The sequence below is a fragment of the Pangasianodon hypophthalmus genome, chromosome 3 (genome assembly GCF_027358585.1).
Source record: "Pangasianodon hypophthalmus isolate fPanHyp1 chromosome 3, fPanHyp1.pri, whole genome shotgun sequence".
NCBI classification, from domain to species: Eukaryota; Metazoa; Chordata; class Actinopteri; order Siluriformes; family Pangasiidae; genus Pangasianodon; species Pangasianodon hypophthalmus.
The window spans coordinates 19,619,140-19,643,283 of record NC_069712.1 but is presented as its reverse complement, the minus strand read 5'-3'; the positions used below and the strand labels follow the sequence as shown (position 1 = coordinate 19,643,283).

Here is a 24,144-nt window from a genome sequence, read left to right as displayed (position 1 = left end):
TGAATCCAGACTGTGGAGAAAGCGTGAAAGAGGAGGTTGCCTGATAACCAACGCAGACGAGGTCTGCTCTCTTTAACTTTAAAGATGCCATGCCTGTCAGCCCCCTTACCTACTCTTCGGTGTGAAATTTTGATAGACCCATTCTATCAAGGGGTCCCGGACAGGAGCGGACTTAGCACTAGGCAAAGGTAGGCAACTGCCTTGGGCCCCCAGAAGCCAAGGGCCCCCTAACAATCCAAATTATATATATTTTTTAATTATTAATGCTAAATAATGTTGCTGAAAATTTAAATATCAATGTTAAAACAATTGAATTCCTCCACTCCATTCCTATATTTTGTCTAAGGCCCCCAAATCACTAAATCTGCCTCTGGTCCCAAAGTAATCAGTTCCACCATTCCCCCATCTGACAGTCCTGCTAACTGGTCACCAGTACTTTTTATTTACTATTAAGGTGGACGTGGATGTAAATTAACCAACCCACCAAACCTTAACAACTGTTTAAAAAGCATCTATAAACTGATTTCTGAGTGTAGACTTCATGAGTGAAAGCTGGTTAGTAGGTTATGACTCAAGAAAAATGTCCTACCGTTCATTTGTTTATTTTAAATCATATTTATTAAAGCTATCAGCCTTCAAATTAAGGCATCCCGCTAATCAAGACAGTGATTACCGTTTATCAAATAAAGAAGATCCCGTTTCTTGGCGAATCACAATTCTGGATATCTCGGGAGATGATTGGTCCGTCGCCATTTCATTTGGCATGACGCACCCTTCCTGTGACCAATCATATGGCTAATGCTTGTGTTGTAAACACAGATGTGAATTCAGCCGGAGACGCAGTTCGCGAATAATAATGGATAATGTTTAGATAAAAAGTGCAAGGATGTGTCCGATTTTAATGCTCTGGTTGTAATTTTAAAGGCTTTCAGAAAGGCGGGCGCACCTCTGTCATGGAGCTGAATGGTTACCACTGTGACAGTGAGGTCAAAGATGAGGACACAACAGAGACACAGCCGTTCCGCTCCAGGGCCGAAGTACCTTGTAGCTTCGTTGCTACAGCGGACCGGGAGCGCAGCCCTGCCGGCGGAGGCGCTCACCCAGAGCGGCGAGTGTCGAACTCGAGCTCGGGGAGACAGAGGATCGACTCGCTGAAGAAAAACAGGCCGCGTATGTGTTCCCGTTTTGGCGCTAACGTTAGCAAGCTAGCTACACAGCTTAAGGGATATTAATTCTCACAATACACACAAAGCCACAGGAACTGGCTTATTATATAATGGCGACAGGTTGAGGAAACAATAAATTATTTTGTGTAAACCTTATGAAAGCCATATTTTTTAAATATAAAATAGCATTTTCCGGAGTGTCGTGTATAGGTTGTGCCACGCCCACAGCATACGCTAATAACAACGGTTAACGTTGTAATACTGCTAATAACGAGTTAGTTCAAGGTAATCTATAACGAGCCCTAAATAAATAAAAGTGTGTTATTGTAAATAATCTACATTGTAATGTCATTTTCGTCGAATTGTATATCAGTCTCAAAATATTTAGGTTTATTCTATTATACCTAAACCTATAGAGCACCTAGGTGAAGCATGTTTTTGGTTCAGTTTTGTCCACCATATGCAGTTGTGTAATATTTTATTTGTTACTGGTCTCACAGCTTTCCCATGGTTCGGCATGGATATAGGTGGTACTTTGGTAAAACTGGTTTACTTTGAGCCCAAAGACATCACAGCGGAAGAAGAGCAGGAGGAGGTGGAAAGTCTGAAAAGTATCCGCCATTACCTCACCTCACGCACAGCCTATGGCAGAACTGGCATCCGAGATGTTCACCTGGAACTGCCGGACCTGACACTGTGGGGGCGCAGGGGCAGCCTACACTTCATTCGCTTTCCCACACAAGAGCTTCCAGCTTTCCTGCAGATGGGCCGAGACAAGCACTTCTCCAGCCTGCATACCACTCTCTGTGCCACTGGTGGTGGCGCGTACAAGTTTGAGGATGATTTCCGCACAGTGTGTACCTGCCTGATTCATTTAACACAAATGCCTACACACATAGATCATAATGTTGAGATTTGTGTCCCAGTATAGTATGTTTCATTAAATAGACACCTACCCTGGTTCTTATTTCTAAGATGGCAGACTTGCAGCTTCTGAAGCTGGACGAGTTGGACTGTCTGATTAAGGGTGTCCTTTACATTGACTCAGTGGTCTCAAGTGGGCCTCCTGAGTGTTACTACTATGAGAACCCCACAGACACGGAGCACTGTGAACCGAAAGCCTACAATCTGGAGAACCCTTACCCTCTGCTCCTGGTCAACATCGGCTCCGGGGTCAGCATACTGGCCGTCTACTCCAAAGACAACTACAAACGCGTCACTGGTACCAGGTCAGTCAGGGCTTAAAAAAGTTCATTAAATGTCTAATAAGACCTCATTGTTATTTATTTATTTATTAGATATCATATGGTCAGTTGATGTGATCAGTAGAATGAGTTTGTAAAATAATTGGGAGACACTGGAGTAGCATCAGTTTGCTAATTTATTTGTCTCTTTTCATAGTTTGGGTGGTGGTACTTTCCTTGGACTGTGTTGCTTGCTCACTGGCTGCTCCACCTTTGAAGAGGCGCTGGAAATGGCTTCAAGGGGGGAAAGCACTCGTGTGGATAAACTGGTCAAAGATATTTATGGGGGTGACTATGAGAGATTTGGCTTGCCAGGATGGGCTGTTGCCTCTAGGTGTGTACGAAACACAGCTCGTCACAAGCACAAAAGCCATAACTCCAAGTTAGGAATTTGATAGTTCTATAAACTGAGATGACTCATGATGAAATATGACGTTTCTCTTGTGTTACAGTCATGATGTTATGTAAATGATAAACATGCAATATATGCATGATTGTTGTAGATATATACTTTTATTTGTATATTTTTAGTTTTGGGAGCATGATGTGCAAAGAAAAGCGAGAGTCTGTCTCAAAAGAGGATTTGGCTAGAGCCACACTCGTCACCATCACAAACAACATAGGTTCAATCACACGCATGTGTGCACTAAATGAGGTAAGACTCACACACTGCTACATGCTGATATGTTTTTTGTGCTTTGTGTTTTTAGTCCAATTTGTCCTTGCCCTTGTCTCTCAGCCTCTTTACGGTGCTGCCTTGTGGAATCTGGATCAAGCAGCATTGTACAGGGCTATGAGTGGCCAGGGTCCATGCAGCACATGCTGTGGACCATGTTCTTTCATTGTTCAAGGAACTTTGTTCGAGGGTGTGTATGATAAATGTGTCTTATTTAGGGCATTGAGAGAGTGGTCTTTGTTGGGAACTTCTTGCGGGTGAACACATTATCCATGAAGTTGCTGGCGTATGCTTTGGACTACTGGAGTAAAGGACAGCTCAAAGCTCTGTTCCTCAGACATGAGGTGGGTGTGTGTGTGTTGTAGGGCAAAACATACAAAAACACTGTAAAAAGAAATGGCTTCTAAGGATGAGTGATCTTTCTGTATGTGTGTTATTTCCAAAGGGCTACTTTGGTGCTGTTGGAGCGCTGTTGGAACTGTCAAATTCGTCTTGATCATTGCTATCACCTCAAGACTACTACCAAAATTCTCAGTAACTCTGGGGGTTCACCACAGACGCCTTCACTGTCTGGCTATTATCCCATGAGAAGAAGTAATAATACATGTTTTATTATTAATGGACATTAATGGTTATGTATAATGTCATCCCTTAGCTCTGGTGTGCAGGTATTGACTCAGGTAAAACTTTTATCTTTGGCCAATTCTTTTGGCACTGTACAGCCAAGTGTGTCCCCATTGTCCTCTAGGTCATGAGCACTTGCTAAGAAGATTTTGACGGTAGCCTTTTAGCCAAAGACATTTTTTTCTGCCAGTTACACTATTGCATTATTTTGTTATAGTGTTAAAGGCATAAGCCATGATATATATATAGTGAACATGGTCAGTGTAATGTTTTTTAAAGGTATAAAGGCACTTCAGTTAAGTGTGCATAAGAGAAATGCAATTCGCATATGTAGAGGCAGCCGAGACCAAGTCAGGCCAGTCAGTACTTTGCTTTTGTATTAACGATCATAAATGAGGCACATGGTTTCCATAGGTTCAGAAGTCATTCGTTATAAAACGTTTATCTTTACATCCTTCTCTCACATTTTTTTTTTTTTACAATAATATACGTACATTTCAAGAAGTTGCTAAATATATAGTTAGAGGGTTTTAGACAAATTTATTTTTGCTGTAAATTTTTAAATACGGCCTGCAGACAGAATGACAATTTTAATTGTCTGACTTGTATATTCATGTTATTTTACAAAGGAAACATCTTCAGTTTGGGGCTGTACACAGTAAAAATGTTATGGGGAAAACACGGTCCATCAGCATTTACTTCTTTTATGTATCCTGTAAATGTAGGCAGATGTACCTTGCCTCCTGGGGAGCATATTTTCATGCATTTCTTACAGTGTCTGTATGAAAGAATTTCATAATAGCTCTATGGAAGTCTGGATCTTCAACCAGCTAGGGACTAACCAAAGACATGGAATTTCCAGGGATTGTGGTCCAACAGGTTAAGTTCAGCTTTTACCTTATAGTGCTGACTGTAATGTTCTTCCTAAAGCTGTTTGTTACTTTTAATTAGTATATTAAGCAGCTGCAGCCTAGTGCGCTGTATGACATGAATAGTGCCTTAATAAAAGACAATCATGTAGTAAAGCTGCTTCATATGACATTGATCGCCATCTTCAGAGATCTTGGTAGGTGGCTTACAAGGAATGTACTGAGACCCACCTTTGTACTTTTTGTTAACTTCTTTTAATAAAAATATTTAAATCATGTACTTGACTCTGTATATTTACTCAGTTCTTAGAGCAGACACGTGAGCAGCTCAAATGGCGTTGCTTTCGGCGCGTGCAGAGACACACGAGTCTGAAGAGACGTAGTGCTTGGTGCTTTAAGGACGCGCCTCCCGTCACGCAAACGGAAACATGGAAAACCGCTCTTTAACGGTGAAAGAGCCAGTGTGTGTTTTCTGAAGACTCTTGCCCGCAGTCTCAACTCCTCCTCCTCCTCTCCCTCTCTCTCTCTCACTCTCTCTCTCCCCGCCCCTCTCCCCCTCTTTCCATCTGGCACGTTTCTTCAGGTCGCGCTTAGGATCTGTAGTTATTAGGAGTCGCAGTGCTGTTAATAAACAGGATAAACGCTCTTTACAGCAGCTATGTCGAGTCTTCAGCGATCTGAGCCTTATTCATAACTTTTTGCCACTGTGTTAAAATAATTTTTTCTTTTAATTTAAAAAAAAAAGTCTCCAGGGCACCGAGCAAAACAGAAAAGGATCGATAAGCTTTTCAGAAGGTAGGATATTCCCCTATCGGATATTGTTGTTTTCTTTAATGTCCTCATTTCTTTGCAGCTCTGATGAAACGTGGTGTTGAATAACGGTTTCGGTATTCTGACACCGTCTAGACTGTGATAAGAGTATCGAGGCTGCTGGACACGTAGACCTCTACAGGAATGCCCCACTGCATCTCTTTAACGCCTTCAGTCTTTCCTCAGTGCCTTTTTCTTCTCAGCAGCTGTCACATTTTACTGAGTCTCTGTTTTTTTTAACTTTCCTGGATCGAGCAGACTAAAGATAATTAGTAAATAAATAATCATTAAGCATGATAATCGACCACAACAGCCAGTCTGTATGCTATTAGTGTAACAGTGATTTGTTTATGCTGTGGTCATTTTGATCATTCTTTCCTGTTTCATTTCTGTGTGTCTGGAACATTTAATTTTAATCTTCAGCTATATTTCTTCAGTATATATCATTAACTACTGACTTCAACATCCCTCATCATGCCAAGTGTTGTTATGAGGGTCCTGGGACGTGTCCTTTGACTTCTTCTCAGATATGTTCTCTAACTTTGTAGCAAATGTAGTTTATTTGGAATAATAAACAATAAGCTCAATATAGCTATGTGTTCAGTTTTGTGTTTGCTGTGTTTCAGTTTTGCTGTTTTTTCATATAATCAGTTATTGGCTTCACATCCTAAGGGTAATTTCTAAATGAGCTGTTTTGCTAAACATCCCATTTCATAAAATATATGCAAACACAAGTAGATCTAGTACCAGCCCTTCATGTTAACCTTATGAACTCTGTCATTTTTGTCTGCTGGAGTAACGTGCACTGTAGTTTTGTCCTTTCCTTGCTCTAACTGCCTCATGAAGGGCCTGTAGTTATCTGAAGTCAAGCAGGTGAGTTCAGGGAAATTACAGAAATGTACAGTGCACAGGAGTTGAAATCCACTTGTAGAAAACATAACTGTGTTAATATTTTGACAAAGTTCATCCCATCCGTCCCAAAGCCTTATAAGTGGTGGTATCGGAAGACTCTGGATTTGACTTTCGTATTTGCACCGCTAGGGCCAGGGTGCCCCGCCAGTCAATCTCATAATCCACTGCCCGTCAGAAAGGATCCACTCTGGCAAACCACTTTTCTGTCAAATATTCTCATAGAGTGCAAACCTCAGTGCCTGCTGCTGTTGAGAGAATGTACCAATTTTGAGAGGGGAAAAAAAATCTTAAGAGAGTTTCTGCCACAAAGAAAGTGAGCCTTTAATAAGACTGAGGATATTTATAAGATTTTGATGTATGATAGACATGAGGGTTCCATGTAACATTGTTAAAGATATCATATGCATTTTGTGTACATTCAGATGTATGCAGAATTTGTATTAAAGAGGTCTGCAATGCTAGGAGGATCAGTGACGTGTGTTTAGACATGGTCATTTGAATTGAGGTCTTTTCTACACAATCCACCATGTGCACCATGATGTTTTATGTTAGCTAGCAGTTCTGTAGAAGCAACTGTGGTCATATGCAGTACAAAATGCAGAGAAGCACTTACAGTTTATGTGGAATAATAGTATCATAGCCTGAAGATTAAGCTTGCACTTTACCTATTGAAAGCAAGACTGAAGGCAAAAAGTCGTCAAATCAAGTAGGAACTAATATATCTAAATTATAGCCAAAGCATCAGAAGGGAAGACAGTCAGCATGTGATGATGCCCATTGGCCTCAGACTTCAGAGCATTTACCAGTTACCACTAAGTATTGGTTTGTCCCTACTAATGGTTCCCTAAAACAGGAGGCAATGTTCCCTATACAAGTCACTCAGTACAGCTTTGACTGTCATTGTTTCTTTTCAAATCCAGAGCCATTAAAAACATTGCTGTTGTATTTACAGGCTTCACTTTATACTGTGATGCAGTCTAATCTGTTTCTGTGCAAAGAGACCAGTTTCCCTCTGGAGTTCACTATGAAGTTCTATGGATTTTTGTTATCCAACACACGCCAAGTGTAGATCCAGAAATAAGTTATACAAATAGTAACAATTTCTACTGCAGAGTCTGCTGTCTAGAATATGTGTAAATGTTATAGTCATTATTTAATCATCACTAAAGTGATCACTTGAGTTGAATGGGTTTAATCTAAAGTTTAATATATATCAGTTTGATTTTAACTGCTGCTTTCATAAAACTAGAAAACATGCTGCTAATGTAAAATATTCCAAATGTACAGTACTGTGCAAAAGTCTTGGGCACATGCAAAGAAATGCAGTAGAGCAAAGATGCCTTCAAAAATAATGAAATTAAATGTTTCTACATTTAAAAAAAATACTATAAGTAAACAGTGCAGTAAACAGTAATAAATGAAACAAAGTCAATATTTGGTGTGACGATCCTTTGCTTTAAAAAAAAATAGTAGTCTCAGGTACAATTTGTTCAGTTTTATAAGGAAATGAGCTGTAGGTTTTACTGAGCATCTTGCAGAACCAGCCACAGTTCTTCTGGAGACTTTGACTGTCACACTCGCTTCTTATTTTTGCTTCTTATTTTGGTCTCTTATGTAATATGCTGCTTTCTTTACTGACATACAAACATTTTTCTGTAACATTTAATTTTCTGTTGGAAAACTAATGTTAATGTGGAAACTAATGTTTGGAAATCTAAAATGTTTTTGTACTGAATCAGTAATGTAGAAGTCATAAAATAAAAATCTATAACAAAGTTTGTACTAAACAAAATAGGGTGCCTAAGACTTTTGCACAGTACTGTACATTTTTGTCCAATGTCACTGGTCAGGAAGTTCAGTGGGAAGGTTCAGAAATACAGCATTCTAATGGTGTCAGTATATGTGATGGTACCTCTTTGCCTAATGTTGGATTATATTCGCTAAGTTGTAATAAAGAAAAAGTAAATGATGTTAAGTGTAAAAACTTGGGGTTTTACACTTAAAGAGGAACCCTAGCTGCAAAACTTTTGAGAAGCCCTGGTTTATTGAACCAAAAAATTATATTTTTGTAGCCTATCTTTGGATTTTTGACACTGTTATCTTTTTTTTTGGAATGGTTATTATAGTTCATCATTTTGTGTGTATGTCTGATTGATAGTGCAGATGTGCATGGGCTATCCTGTTGGGTATTCTCACAGCATTGCTGGACTAGCAGCATACACTGTGTAGTCATTGTTGTTTCAGGCTCAGACTCGTGAAAAATATGCCTTGCATTTTGAACTATGCCTCAAGCATCCCAGGTCAGTCAGGTGAAAGGTCAAAGGTTAGAGATTATTTCCAAAAGGCTGTGGAAAATGAGGCCTTAGTGAGATGCTGAATCTGACTAATTTACTCAAACAAATGGAGTCATGAAGACACACATACAGTATACACAGTATGTATATGTTAGTTACACAGTGCCAATGGCTCATCCCTTTGGCCATTCTGTTTGCTTTTCTAAACTCTAGACAGCTGGTTCACATCAGGCCTTCATGCAGACGCGCAGACAGGCATGCTCAGTATCCATGCTTCTGTTCAGCATTCCATCAAAGAGTTCTTCTCTTTCACCTTCCTTCTCTGCAGATCTAGCTATGGAGCAGTCTCAGTGGTGGAGACACATAGTCTTCCTCTTTCTTGGTGCTTGGGTTCCATCATGCTTTGCTCAGACAGCGTCCACTGTGCGCCCAAGTCCCACCCCAACAGTCAAGTCACCTGAGCATCTGAAGTTTCGACTGGCTGGTCATCCGCGAAAGCACAATGAGGGCCGAATTGAGGTTTTCTATAAGGGCGAATGGGGAACCATCTGTGATGACGACTTCTCACTGGCCAATGCTCATGTGCTGTGTCGCCAGCTTGGGTTTGTCTCTGCTACAGGCTGGTCCCACAGCGCCAAGTACGGAAAGGGCACAGGTAACAATAATAACACACAGCAAGCTAATTTTACCTCTTAAAGATCACAGTCAGAGCACATTCCTTTCATCTACTGAATACCTTCTGGATGGCTTGTGTGTATGTGTGTGTTTCAGGTAAGATCTGGTTAGATAACATGCAGTGCAGTGGCAGTGAGAGGAGTATATCAGTGTGTAAGTCACGTGGATGGGGCAACAGTGACTGTACTCATGATGAAGATGCTGGGGTGATCTGTAAGGATGAGAGGTTGCCAGGATTTGTTGACTCCAACATCATAGAGGTACAGTCTGTACTAAACTGTCTCAGCTACACTAGCCACTTCTCAGTAACACAACTATATTTCTGTTTATTTAGTAATTATATTTGAGTGAATGAGTGAAACCTAAAACTTAAAAGCTTGGTTAATTAAACTTTTCTGTAAAAATGATACATATTACAAAATACATATTACAGTCCTTGAATTTATTCACTTTACATATGGATATCATATGGGAAGCATTTTTGTGGCCTACTTCTGCACCAGGTTTTTCTGATTATCTGATGTCTGCTACTGACTTTTTCCATTTACCCCTCATTGACTGGCATCTGTGAAAAATTAGCTAAAATTGACCTTACCCTGACTGACTCTTCAGCTCTCTCTTTCTCTTTCTGATATTTTACTGCCCTCTCTATGTCTGTCTTGCCAAGATTTTGCCTCACTGGCTTTCCTTCATGTTTGGCTTCTTTGTGTCTGTCTCTTAGGTGCAGGTGGATGAAAGGAATGTGGAGGAGGTGCGTCTCCGGCCAGTGGTATCCAGCAAGCGGCTGCCAGTGATAGAGGGAGTGGTGGAAGTGAGGTATAAAGACAACTGGGCCCAAATCTGTGATAACGGCTGGACACCTAAAAACTCAAAGGTTGTCTGTGGCATGATGGGTTTCCCCCATGAGAGGAAGGTCAACAAGAACTTCTACAAGTGAGTGTCGATGGAAAGAAATAGTTTTATATGATCATTTTGGAGGAAGTGATTTTTTTAGGTTAATTTAGCTTCCCAAATAACAATCTCTGCCCACACATACACATGCTGACAAATGGAAATAATGAATCACATTCTCCTGTGTGTTAGCTGGCCAAGACTGGCCTAGTCTGATAGGAAGTGTAATGTTGCTTCACTTTTGATCCACACAGACAAGTAAACATAATGTACAGACAGCATATATAGATAGAATACTTTACATTCCTATACCATACACAGACAGTACTGGCACTCATAGACGTGCAATTCTGCTTGGTGCTTGCCCTGAAACACAGAGAGCAGTATGTTAGTGCACTAGTTTAACACTGAAATGACTGTTGTATCAATAGTCCACTATGTTGTCTGTAGGGAAAAAACTCTGGCTAAGAGTATACATTAACACAACTTACCATGTCTTTGGAAGTGTGTGATTCTTAGATCCTGCTTTATTAAGAGGCTTTGCAGAAAGTACTATTTGCATTTTCTATAAAAAAAATTTATCCTTGAATTTATATAAGATTGGTTGGGAAAGGAATGGTTGTGCTTGTGTGGCAAATAGACAACAGGCAGTATACAGGATGGGGGTGTCTCCTTAAAACAGAATGTTACAGGAATGTCACACTTTTAGGAATTGCTGTTTCGCCAAAGTTCATGCTGTTAACCACCAACCCACCCCCTCTTTCCCCACACACACTCGCAAACAAATACACCACCACACAACAAATCCACCACCACCACCACTAATACTTTACAGGGGTATACACACACACTCACACACTCGCACCAAGGGAACATTTTGAAGTCTAATTGCATGAAGCAGTTTATTAAGGGGAACCTGTGAGTTGAGTTTAACCTCAAGAAAACTTCAGTTTTCCACAAATCCACCACTGTCTTTAAAATTGCATGTGCAAATTTAACATTCCACAGCTCCAGAAATATTGGTAAAGATGGGTTTTTAAAAAGTTAAAAAAATTAAAAATGTTTTTGTGGTTAATTAGCTTAACCCTACACTGAAAATATGAGTGAAATCTAGAAATTCTTGAACACTGAACAAAATGTAACTGGATCATGTTTCCATTTAAATTTTAAGTTCAGCAGCATGTATAGGAACCTTAATCGGTCATCAGTTATTCCTGTTTCAATGGGGTATACATAAGAGGTAACACAGAAGCCAAATTCCTTTAGTCATTCATCAACATGGGGAGGATTGGAGAATAATACAACTGAAATGAGAAAAAAATGTGCTTTCTCCAAAGGTTAGATTGCTCTCATATTTTCAGTGTATTTTCAGAACTACTTAAACCTATCTTTACCAAGGGGGCAACATTTCTGGAGCTGTGGAATGTGAAATTTGCACATGCAATATTAATGGCAGAGGTGGATTAGTGGAATACTGAAGTTTTCTTGAGGTTAAACTCACAGATTTTTCTTAATGAACTGCATCATGCAAATAGACTTGGAATGTTGAACATTTTTCCATAACCTTTTTCACCAAGGGTGTCAATAATTATGGAGCCCGCTGTAGACTAAACCCTCCTGTGCAGTGTGTGAAAGGATTTCCACTTCCCCACAGAAGCTTGTACAGTTTCAGGAATATTTTTGGAAGCTATAAATGGATCGCTCTTAGGACTGTGGAATGTCTGATGTTGGAGAAATATGCAAAGCACACTGGTCTGGTACATACAAAGCACACTGCTTCATTCTCTGCAATAAAAGCAAATCAGATCCGTTTCTTTCAGGCAGACACAGCAGCCTGCCACTGTCTCTTGGAAAATGTGAAGATTTTAATAGTAATTATTAAATAATTAAGTTATTATGATATTAAATATTTTTAAACCATATTATCATTAATAATGCAAACTGGTAATTCTAATAATAGGCTATAAAATTATAATAATGTTAATAGTTATAACGTTCCTTATATTCATGGTATCAGACAAAGTGGGATACAGAGTTTATTCCTATTTCCGAGCACTGCATAAGTGAGAATGTTCACATTTGTAGGATGCACAATAGCCAAGATAATATTACACGTCCCTGTCCTGTACAGAACTAGCGTCAGTGTCTGTATATGTCTTTGTGTCTTTCTGAGTGTGTCTGTGTACATGTGCCATTCCCTGCGTAAAAGCTATCCTTATCTCATTCCTTATCTCCTGCAGGCATCTCAGAAAGAGATCCACTGAGCCAAAAGTCAAAATTAGAGTAAAAGCAGACAGGTACCATCTAAGGGGGAGAAACTGTCAGTGCTCTCTCCCTAGAGGTCTAAAGTGCATTGTGTCTTGTAGAGACTCATCTTTAGTGGTGGTAGTCACTTTCTAACTAACAATTAACTTTGTTTTCAATGAATTGCTGAATTATCTGATGGATAATTGAGGATAATTCAGGTGCTTTTTTTTTTTTTAAGAGAAAATATTTGACCATTGTTAAGCATGCCTGATTGCCTTTTACAGCCTCTTACAGCAACAGTACAGTAGTCTCTAGAGTCACATTTTGTGCTATAATTACCCTCTCTCATTTCATCATAAAGGTGAAGAACTACAGCCACTTTGATGGTGGTTGTCTCTGGCACCTATTTAATGTTACTTTTGGTTGAGTTTAATTGATTTGTCTCCAAAAATTAGCTGAAAAGGTGACAATAATCATTTGTCATCATTTAAAGTACAGGATACATTTAAAAATAATATACCTACATAGACCTATCTATGGATGACAAATAAGCTAGCAAGCTAGCGACCTTAGAGTCCCTTAGTAAGAGACACTATGAGGTTCTCGAGACTATGAGGACAAGGAGCTTGTCTCTCGCACCCATTTTCTAAGGAATGTAGATGGAATATCAGTTTTAATTATAATTTTCGGTGGTGATAATGCCAATAATTCTGATTTCAGATCTCTCTTATAGTATAATTGAGTGCTGGCTGAAGCATGAACATCATAGGCCCTAACCACTATTTGTAAAGTTTTATATCTTTATTTTTCTTCTCTTTATACATACTAGACCAGGTATGTTGCAGCCAATAGGCATTCTGCAATTAAATTGTTAACATTGATCAAGAAGTGGGAATTCTCGGTGTTTTTATGACTGCGTATAATGCATTTTAAGGGAAAATTCCTACAGAATGCTACATAACATAAAAAAATGAAATAGTAGTAAAGTTTTTTAGTAATGTTCTTCAGGTTTTAAAATGAGGTAATAAAGTATTAACATTTAAATGTATACCTCATTTTATGCCTTTCTACTGTTCCTCAAACTTTTGGCTTTTAAGACTTTACCAAATGAAAATGCAAAAATTGCAACAAATAATTTATGATTTCTGTTACATAACTGATAAAATAACAATGAAAAGTTGTTAACAGTATTGTGTAATGTGTAGCTCAATATGTTTAATATAGTCTAGTGCTTGATAAAATTACCTTATGAGCACATTCAACAATTTGTAGTAATTTGTTGAGTATGAGTCATTTGTAATACAATTAGCATTATATAAGTAACAATCAAAATATCAAAATAAGAAAAATTATTTATTTAGTTTTTGTCATTTTGTTCATTTATATTTTCCTCATTTTGCTGACACTTTTATTCAAAGTGACTTACATCAGAGACAGAACACAACAGAGCATTTAAAGTTTAAGCCTCTTGCTCAAGGACACAACAGTGACATCTTGGTGCTGCTGGGTTTTGAACAATTGCTGATAAAATGGGCCACCAGTTTTACAATATTTTTAAGTTTCTAGAAGAATTTGTGTTAGATATAAGTGCTGGTTCATGAACAATCCAAGGTATATGCAAGGGACTGAGAAAAACCCATGGATTGAAGGGCTAAAGAGAAAGACTTATACTCTGCACTGGTTATAAAGGAAAACGGAGAAAGTCTTTTGGGCCTGGTGGTTATAGTGAGAGAGAGAATAAAAATAGAGGAGAATGACAGAGTAGGAATGGAGAGAATGACACAGGGATCACTGACCTGCTTGGAACGCTTTCCCTTCTGTTTGTTCTATTATCATAATTCAAAACTGTGCTTGTTTCTGAGTAAAAACTAATGGAAAGTGAGAGAGAGACAAAAAGAGGATGTTATGGGTTATTCATGACATCATCATAAAGCAATTCACTTATTACTAATCCTTACTAACAATTCTAATAACATTTTCTACTAATGATAGTAGATACCACTGTTACTCACAATCCATGATGCTGAAGTGTCTAACTGGTTTTTTTTTTCTAATGTAAGAATATGAGCAGTGGGAAAGGTGGATAAGCAAAAAGATCATTAAGTATGTATCTAATAAGTACTGCATGTATCTGTTACTGTAAGATGATATTACATACCATGATGGTACTTTTAACTGATAACCAGTTTCAAGAGCTGTCTGTGTCCGTATCTATTTTCATGTCATTTGTTTCTGCATGTGTACTATCCCATGTTCACCTAATGATACACTATGTGACTAAAAGTAAGTGGACACTAACCATCACACCCATATGTGGGCCTTCCCCAAACTTTTGCCGCAAAGCCTGAAGCACACAAGCACACAACTGTCTAGAACTATGTAGCATTACAATTTCCCCTCACTGGAATTGAGGGGCCCAAACCTGTTCCAGCATGACAATGCCCCTGTGCACAAAGCGAGCTCCATGAAGACATGGCATGCCAAAGTAGGTATAGAAGAGCTCGAGTGTCTTGCGCAGAGCCCTGACCTCAACCCCACTGAGCACCTTTGGGATGAACTGGAACTCTGACTGCACTCCAGGCCTCCTCACCCAACATCAGTGCCTGAACTCACTAATGCTCTTGCGGCTGAATGGGCAAATGGAGCCACAGCCATGCTCCAAAATCTAGTCAAAATCTTTCCTAGAAGAGTTAACAGAGGTTATTATAACAGCAAAGTAGGAACTAAGTCTGGAATGGGACATTTAATAAAGTAGGTGTCCACATACTTTTGGCCATACAGTGTAAGATCACCATAGATGCAGAACCTTTTCCTTTTTTTAACCACCTTTCCCATGTACCCATAATATGTGTGTATTTGCATATGCATGTTAGATTTATAGTGGAAGTGTGAATGTTTTTCAGACTTAATGGATGTTTGCATTGCAGGCAAGAAGCCAAAGCTAAAGCTATCACTAAAGCTAGCTCTAAGTCTAAACCTGGCAACTCGGCCACAGCCAAAAGGTAACCTTGGTAAAAGTGGGGGAAATTGACCATGATCAACCTTGTGCAGCTGCTGAGAATGTGTACAGATATTTGAATTTCAGTTTCTAACAAATGTTTAAGTTGTGTATTTCAAATGTTTCGTGTCTTTGTCTGTTAGAATAGAGTTAGATCCAATGTGACTGAATAAAGTGAAAGAAAAGAGAAAAATCAGTACTGCAGAGGATATTCTCTTTGTCAGTAGTACACTTCTATTTTTAAGCCTTGTGTTTTCAGGACTCATTTAATTATGATAATTTTAACAGTGTGATATGAGAAGAAACACTTTCATACCCATACCTGTCCTCCCTTATCTATCTCTTGTCTTAGACTGTATGCAGAGCGGCAGAAGAATTACTTCTTGGTTCACTCTGTGGCATGTTTAGGCACGGAGATTCACCTAGCTGCCTGTCCTCTGGAGTTCACCCAGGCCAATGCCACTGAAAGCTGCCCAGGTGGCATGCCTGCTGTCGTCAGCTGTGTGCCTGGACCGGAGTATGCCCAAAACCGTGCCATGAAGAAAAAACTCAAATCCTCGGTAATATGTTGTGTGTGTATGACTCAGGTTTTTACCTGTATTTTAGCCTGCAGGACTATTCTTGTTAATTGTTCTCTCTCATGCAGAGCACAGTGCGTCTGAAAGGAGGAGCAAAGCCAGGAGAGGGCCGTGTGGAGGTGCTGAAGGGCAATGAATGGGGGACAGTGTGTGATGATCGCTGGAACTTGCAGTCTGCCAGCGTCGTGTGCAGAGAACTGGGTTATGGCTCCGCTAAAGAGGCCCTTACTGGAGCTCGCATGGGACAAGGTGTGATGGAGGAACAGGGAGCAGAGGAAGACACCAAGCACAGTCATGGGAATATAATCTAAATCTTTCCACTACATATGTTTATGTGACTCTGTCTGTATTTGTGTGTGTGTGTGTGTGTGTGTATGTGTGTTGCAGGCATAGGTCCAATCTACATGAATGAGGTCCAGTGCACAGGTCATGAGCGTTCTCTATGGAACTGCCGCTATAAGAACATTACTGCTGAAGACTGCAAGCACACAGAGGATGCTGCAGTCCGATGTAACGTGCCATACATGGGCTTCGAGAAAACGGTCAGAGCCACCCTTCTTTCACATGCACATAAACACTAGGAGTGTAACAATACACTCCAGTCATGATTCGATTCACATTATATGATTCATTTTAACTAGAAATGGAGCTCCGAAGTCAGATAAAATGCCTGACTTCCACAGCCTCTTTCTCAGGCACTGATTGCAGCAGCGTGGGGCTGGTGTCATTTGAAGGATACTGAAGAGCTCTTTTTAACAGTTATAACGTAGCTGTGTAACCGTATAACCCATAAGGCATGTCGGTCATGGTGATCAGCACTACCTACTATATATTTTAACTCTATGGGTTGCACGGATTGGGACCTCTGGTGTTCAAACAGTGCAGTTGCATTAGATGCATAATTAATAGAATGCTCTTATACAGGATATGAATCATATATTTCTATAATGCATATCGTCACAATTTTGCAGTTCACTGCATCATGTCATGATGTATCGTTACACCCCTAATAAACACTACTTAATGTACATAAGGTAAAGTGATATTGTCATGTGTAAATTTCTGTTAGTGTTATCCTATATATTTTTGTTGTGACAGATTTGTTTTAAAGAATTATTCTCTTCTTTCCGTCCATTGTATTGTGTTTATTGTTTATTCTGTTTTTGAGGATGTCATTAATAGATGCATAGAATGCATATTAATCGTCTTTGGCAGATATGCAGTGATACTGTAATACAGTCAGTAGTTTTTCTCTCATCAGAAAGAAACTTCCTAAGCATCAGCTGTATCATTTTAATTAGGCTATTTTGGTGGCCTGATTAATATTTGGATGTGCTTATTATTATTATTATTATTATTAAGATTGCAACTTGCAATTTGCAACTGAAGCATTGTACAATGACAGTGTATTTCATGCAAATTGGTTTTACATAATTAAGCAGAGTTCTTTCCTACTGCAATACGTTTTGATACAATATCTGATAAGCTACAGTATGCTCTTATGGGTAATGTACTGCTAAAATACCTATAACCATTCAAAACAACAACAATGTAATACCCCACACCATGAGATTGGCCAATTATATAAAATTTTGAAAACACTGTTTGCTGTAATAGACATGATACAGTTACCACCAGGGCGTGAAATGAACTTTGTGGTGGTTACTTGCGAACAGACAGCATTCTTACTGCTTTTGTTAGCCTTGACAAAACCAAGCCACTCATGACCTCTCACTTTTTGTTGATTTTTGGTAAATACACTGTTTTTATTCTCCTGTGCTCTCTGTTCTGTCACTGTTAAACAATGTAACTATTTTCTAAGAGTTGATAAACTGTACAGAAATCAGAATTTAGACATCTGGCTATGGGAAAGATTAGCAGGAGAATGGTTACTTAGTATGTGTTTGTGTGTGTGTGTGAAGAATACATGCATGCACAAGGAGACACACTATAATTGTTGCGTAAAATACACACATTGTCACCTACCAATTCCAAATTTTAATCCTAATTTGGCAGGTGGGCAGAACTTCAATTTCAAGCCCTGTTATTTTCAAGCCCTGCTGAAAATAAATGGATATTAAGTCTCCTAGCATACATTACCCACAGTGCATCTGCATTTCCGAAGTCTTTCCTAACCCTCCTTCCTGTGTGGCCATGCTGCTGTAGAGGAAGTTGACCCTTGCTGCTTCTTTCTCCTTGGGCTGTTTCCTGATCAGGTGCGTATCACAGGCGGTCGTACAATCTATGAGGGCCGTGTGGAAGTGTTGCGCACCAGCACTAATGGAACGCAACACTGGGGTCTGATCTGTGGAGAAGGCTGGGGTACCAAAGAGGCCATGGTGGTGTGCAGACAGCTGGGCCTTGGATACTCCAACCACGGCCTGAAAGTAGGACACTACCACTAACAGTGGCACCTACTGCCTACTGTCTGCTTTGCATAAACCTTTTCCTGAGATCCATCAGAGTCACTGATGCTTAACATATTACAAATCACTGCATTACACTGACATTACACTAACAGTAGCACATAGACAAGAGAAGGGCAGCTTGTAGGCAGTGCAGGAACAGACAGGAAAGTTTGTGCGACTGTGTGATGTAAAAAAGGTGTATGTAATGACGTGCTGTAGGCTGTGTGTACAGGTACGGCTGGTGGGTGGGCGGTCGGAGTATGAGGGGAGAGTGGAGGTTTGGGTGGGTCAGCGCTGGGGCAGTGTGTGCAGTGAGGGCTGGACCACAAAAGAGGCCATGGTGGCTTGCAGACAGCTAGGGCTGGGTTTCAGCATGCATGCTATTACTGTGAGTACACACACACACACACACACACACACACAAACACCAATAAGACAATAACACAATAATTCCTACTCATGAAATGCAGTGATCCACATAGTACAAACGGTTACAAGACTGCAGTAGGTTACAGTGGTTCTAGTCTACATTTTAAATGAATACACCAGTTTTTGGCCTAATCTCTATCCAACACTTTTGTTGAACACACAAATGTGTAGTGCACAGAGCCCCAAGCACAGATATTAAGAGCCATTGTTCTGTGATCTTCTCTTTACTGCTGAAATCTACTGCTGAAGTCAGCAGAATTCAATAGTATCAGACAGGAAGTGTGCATATGCAGTAAGTCAAGTCAAGTGAGTTTTTATTGTCATTCCTCTATATAGCTTGTATACGTTGGAACGAAATGTCGATTCTTCAAGGATCATGGTGCAACAAAGAACAGTACGCAAGACTACATAAAGTGCAGATACACAGCAGTGTCAGACGAGTGCAAGACAATAAATACACACAACAATATACTAGAAGCTAAAAGTTACTATTCAGTATTTTCTGTCTCTCCCGCGTTAGCACATGCATCAGTACTGATTTTTATTCAGCCCTCAAGAAATCAGCTGTACAGTGTTTGTGTTTGTGTGGTGGCTGTTAAGGAAACGTGGTACTGGGACGGCAGTAACGTGACTAACATGGTGATGAGCGGTGTGAAGTGTACGGGAGACGAACTGGCCCTCAGCCAGTGCCAGCAACACAAAACTCTCACCTGTCAGAAAACAGCCGCACGGTTCGCCGCAGGAGTTATCTGTTCAGAGAGTGAGTGACCATAAAAATACACACAAACACACAAATATGCAAAAAAGCACAAGGGTTTTTGTATGACAGTTCATTTGTGTTGTAAAAATTCATTTGCAAAACAAAATGCTAACTTTTTTTTTGTTTCTGCTCACGTAAGCTTTCTTAACAATGCAGCCAGTACATTAAAAGGTATGACAGATGCTGGCTGCACAGAGCAAAAATAAAACTATGACCATTTGTAGTAGGTTTACGGTAATGGGCTGTTATCTACAGAATCTATAGTAATAGGGTATTATTGCAGTATCTATAGTAATAGGATATGAGCACAAAATAATTCAAAATAACAGTAAATCAAATGACTGGATCAAGGAAATCACACAATATAAATACACTACATATACAGACAACAAGTACCAGTCTCACTCTAATGCTATACACATTATTACACATTAATTACTACATTACATTACAATACATTACTAACACAGTATTACACATACTTTATATGAGCACTTTACGTAAGTGCTTATTTTATGTAATGGTGTGTATCTGTGTTTTCTCAGCTGCGTCTGATCTGGTTCTGAATGCATCTCTGGTGCAGCAGACGGCATATATTGAGGACCGTCCACTACACATGCTGTACTGTGCTGCAGAGGAAGACTGTCTGTCTAAAAGTGCTGCGAAAGTTAACTGGCCCTACGGCCACCGCCGCCTGCTTCGTTTCTCCTCGCAGATCCACAACATTGGCCGTGCTGATTTCAGGCCTAAAGCTGGACGCCACTCCTGGGTCTGGCATGCATGCCACGGGTAACTATAGCTGTGTGATGTTTTGGCATTATAGGGCTGGAAGGAGGTGGAAATATGAACACATACTGTAGAAAAAAATGCTTTTAGTATTCTCAGATCATGCATATGTGCATGCATTATAGAAGAAAAAGGCATAATGTGCATTACTGTGTGGTTCTGTAGGCATTATCACAGTATGGATATCTTCACACACTATGACTTGCTGAGTGTCAATGGCACCAAGGTGGCAGAGGGACACAAAGCTAGCTTCTGTCTAGAAGACAGTGACTGTCAGGAGGGTAAGACAAGCAGACACATACACACATAAACAAATATATACTGTATATAGATATTTGCTGCTTGTATGGCTGTTCTCTAAATGACACATTGGTTTGTGTTAATATTGCAGGTGTTTCCAAGCGTTATGAATGTGCTAATTTTGGAGAGCAGGGCATCACAGTAGGATGCTGGGATCTGTACCGGCATGACATCGACTGCCAGTGGATCGACATCACTGATGTCAAACCAGGAAATTACATCATGCAGGTCAAACCTTGTGCTTTGGAAAAATGCATAGGCCTATAATAATATGTCCTTTGGTATTGCAAATAACTAAAAGTACCATTGTGTGCTATGTGCATTCTGACCAATCAAAGATTTCCTTTTCATGTATGTATGTGTGTGGTTTTGGGGTTTTCGAAGATCACATAATCCAAAAAACAAATGTCAAAATAAGGTTGACCAGTCTTTACTCATATCATAGTGAGATTCGTGATATTTTAATATTTACAAAAGTTTGACTTAATTCTTTCAACATTCATTTTTGGATTTTTGATATGTTTGCTTTTGGATTTCGTAATATTGTTTTGCCACAAAATTTGTTAAATACATTCATTACATTAAATACATTCATTACAGTATTTTTCCTTTCACAAGCAGCCAAATCTTGTGGCAAAACTTTACACTGAGAAACATTGTTTATTCCAAGCTAATATCTAAGCAGAATGTCTGACAGCAGGGAATGAATTTGTGATGTTTGTTCTGTATTGTTGGCCTTACAGGTTGTGATAAATCCTAATTTCGAGGTGTCTGAGAGTGACTACACAAATAATGCCATGAAATGCAACTGCAAATATGATGGCCACAGGATCTGGTTTCACAACTGTCATACCGGTGAGAGTTCTTTACTCACAGCTTTGTACACAAACATACAGACATTCATGATGTAAATCCAGAATTTGTTTTGTACAACAGAAAACAGTGCCAGCAATACACAGTATGATTCACAATTCACAGACAAACCATTCACCTTCTCAGCCACCTCTGAATCCATGTTTGTCTTCTTATTTACCTTGTCTCTTTATATATTCCTTCTTTTTTAATGATTTGAGGTTAGGTCTGACTATGAACAGACTATAAGTCTCTAAGAATTACTACACATCATGAAAAGTATATTTAACAAGATAAAAGACCTAGGAACTAAAAAAAACAGGCAAAGTTAAACCTTTTTTTGATTGAAACACCTTATTTTCCTAATAATCGCTGGAACACTATTCCAGAGTTTAGAGGCAATATGGTAAAAACGTATTCAACAGAGTTGTGAATTAATGGTAGTCCTTCCTCAGCTGTGCAAAGTGTTTTATCTGTCATAAGCAAGACTTTGTAGCCAATGTACATTTTAATAGTCAGCCATTGTAGCTTGAATTCAAAATATGCTCTGTGGGTTTTTCAGGTTAGGATGTGGGCTGCTGCAATCTGAACTAGCTGACGCTAAACAGCAACACTTTTCAATAATCCAAAGTAGAAGTAATGAAAGCTTGCACTAGCTGGTTAGGTCATGTAGGGTTAGCATATGTCCTATTTTGTGTTAGCATGGATTATATTTTCTGTATCTTGGTTTTAGAGATGTTACTTACATGTCAATCTGGGGTCCCTGGAGGACTAGTGGTTAGGCCTTGGTGCTCTTGCTGCCACGGCCCGGGTAAGATTCCTAGCCAGGGAACCAACCCCAGCCACTAGGCTTGCACAAGACCCAGTGCCAGTTCCAAACCCGGATAAAATTGGGGAGGGTTGCATCAGGAAGGGCATAAAAACTGTGCCAAATCAAATATATGTGGACCAATGATCCATGTGGCGACCCCTAATGGGAGCAGCCAAAAGAAGAAGAAGAACAACAACAACAACTTACATGTCAATCTGGGAATCATGTTTAGTGTTACACCAAGACCCAAGCTTTTGCTTTCACATAGCCATCAAGCTCAAGGGTGTAATCAGCAACCTTACTGTGGGGAGACTTCTTTAATCACTTAGGGGAAGGAAGTTTCTGGTCTTTCAAGCTTTTGTGTCTATTACAGCCATTTTGTACAGCTATGCAACTGAATCTGGCCAAACTGATAAGTGTAGTTACACTGTGTGGCCATCTGGCTGTTGGGATTTGCTCATTCAGCCATAAGAACATTAGTGACGTCAGGCACTGATGTTGGACAAGGAGACCTGGGGCGCAGTCAGCATTCCAATTCATCCACTTCATTCCTGTTCTTCCACTCTAACCTTGTCAAACCATGTCTTCATGGAGCTTGCTTTGTGCAAAGGGACATTGTCATGCTGGAACAAGTTTGGGCCTCTTAGTTCCAGTGAAGGGAAATTGTAATTCTACAGCACACAACGACATCCTATACAATTGAGTGCTTCCAACTTTGTGGCAACAGTTCAGGGAAGGCCCACATATGGGTGTGATGGTCAAGTGTTCACATACTTTTGGCCATACAATGTATGCATCATCAGCATAGGAATAAAAGGCAACATTATGTTTGTGAATGATATTTCCAAGGGGCTAGAAATAGAGGGATAATAGGGAGCCAGGCAAGAAATTGTCTAAACCGAATATGTTTCTAAGCCTGTCCATTAAAACATGGTCAGTAGTGTCAAATGCTGCATTTTAGTCCAGCACTACTGAAACAGAAGATCTCCACAGTCTAAGAAATGCAGTGGGTCATTTATCCAGCACTGATTCTGTACTAAGATACTTCTGGAAACCAGACTGAAATACAAGATGCTTATTATTCCTACTGAGAACAGAACAGAGCTTTCTTAAGAAATGGCTTAACAGTGGCTGTCTTAAAAAAAATTAGGGATAGGTACATGTCAGCAATAGACACACACACTCTAGATGTCCTCACAGGAAAGTCATATCCATTCGTGTCAGTAAAGACAAGGTCACTATGAGCAGTTAACAGTGTGAACACCCACACTTTGGCATTTCAAGCAGACTTTATTCTGGTTTAGCTACTCTTACCTACTGGCCTATATTTGTACAGTGTGTGTGCATGAAAATAATGTTGACAGTTGACTGCACTGAGTCTGATTGTTTTGTCTCTGTGTCCTGACAGGTGATGCTTTCAGCGAGGAGGCAGAGAGGAAGTTTGAGAAATACCCAGGACAGCTCAATAATGAGATCTCCTAATCCATACACCATACATTCATCTCATACATTATACCTTTTAATTTGGACTGGATCATATACAGTATATTACCCAGGTTACAGAGTAAGGATCTCTCTTACTTCTCATGTTCACACTCACGGAACAGGCAAGGTCTGTCAGAGGGAATGCTAAAGGAAATCCCAGTAATGACATTCATGGTGTTAGCACCATTGACCTTGCCATCCTGAGAGTCACAAGGGTTTGAATCCTGAGCTTGTTAAGTAGTGTTTTATCAAAAAAAAAAAAAAAAAATCACAGTTATCATACATGTACCTCATTTTGCAGTATGGGCATTAGTCTTTAAGATATAATA

At 39.6% G+C, this 24,144-nt stretch overlaps 2 protein-coding genes across 5 annotated transcripts; both read left to right on the top strand.

Moving 5' to 3' along the window:
• The first annotated feature begins 772 nt into the window (after positions 1-772).
• On the top strand, positions 773-4,857 carry pank2 (pantothenate kinase 2). Its single transcript, XM_026945113.3, has 7 exons — positions 773-1,170; positions 1,667-2,019; positions 2,142-2,395; positions 2,568-2,744; positions 2,942-3,065; positions 3,305-3,430; positions 3,532-4,857. The coding sequence occupies exons 1-7, from the start codon at positions 954-956 to the stop codon at positions 3,580-3,582; spliced, it is 1,302 nt and encodes a 433-aa protein (XP_026800914.1). The 5' UTR covers positions 773-953; the 3' UTR covers positions 3,583-4,857.
• Positions 4,858-5,114: 257 nt separating this feature from the next.
• loxl3b (lysyl oxidase-like 3b) lies at positions 5,115-24,093 on the top strand. Of its 4 annotated transcripts, XM_053232392.1 has the most exons (17): positions 5,115-5,374; positions 8,924-9,250; positions 9,367-9,530; positions 9,992-10,203; positions 12,402-12,458; positions 15,336-15,410; positions 15,759-15,966; positions 16,053-16,233; positions 16,372-16,526; positions 18,201-18,371; positions 18,625-18,780; positions 19,422-19,581; positions 20,127-20,370; positions 20,533-20,648; positions 20,759-20,895; positions 21,411-21,522; positions 23,739-24,093. In XM_053232392.1, the coding sequence occupies exons 2-17, from the start codon at positions 8,932-8,934 to the stop codon at positions 23,810-23,812; spliced, it is 2,541 nt and encodes an 846-aa protein (XP_053088367.1). In that variant the 5' UTR covers positions 5,115-5,374; positions 8,924-8,931; the 3' UTR covers positions 23,813-24,093. The 4 variants fall into 4 exon arrangements, with proteins under 4 accessions (XP_053088367.1, XP_026791186.3, XP_026791177.3 ...); XM_026935385.3 differs by lacking the exon at positions 18,201-18,371; XM_026935376.3 differs by lacking the exon at positions 18,625-18,780 and having other exon boundaries at positions 5,118-5,374.
• Positions 24,094-24,144: the final 51 nt, after the last annotated feature.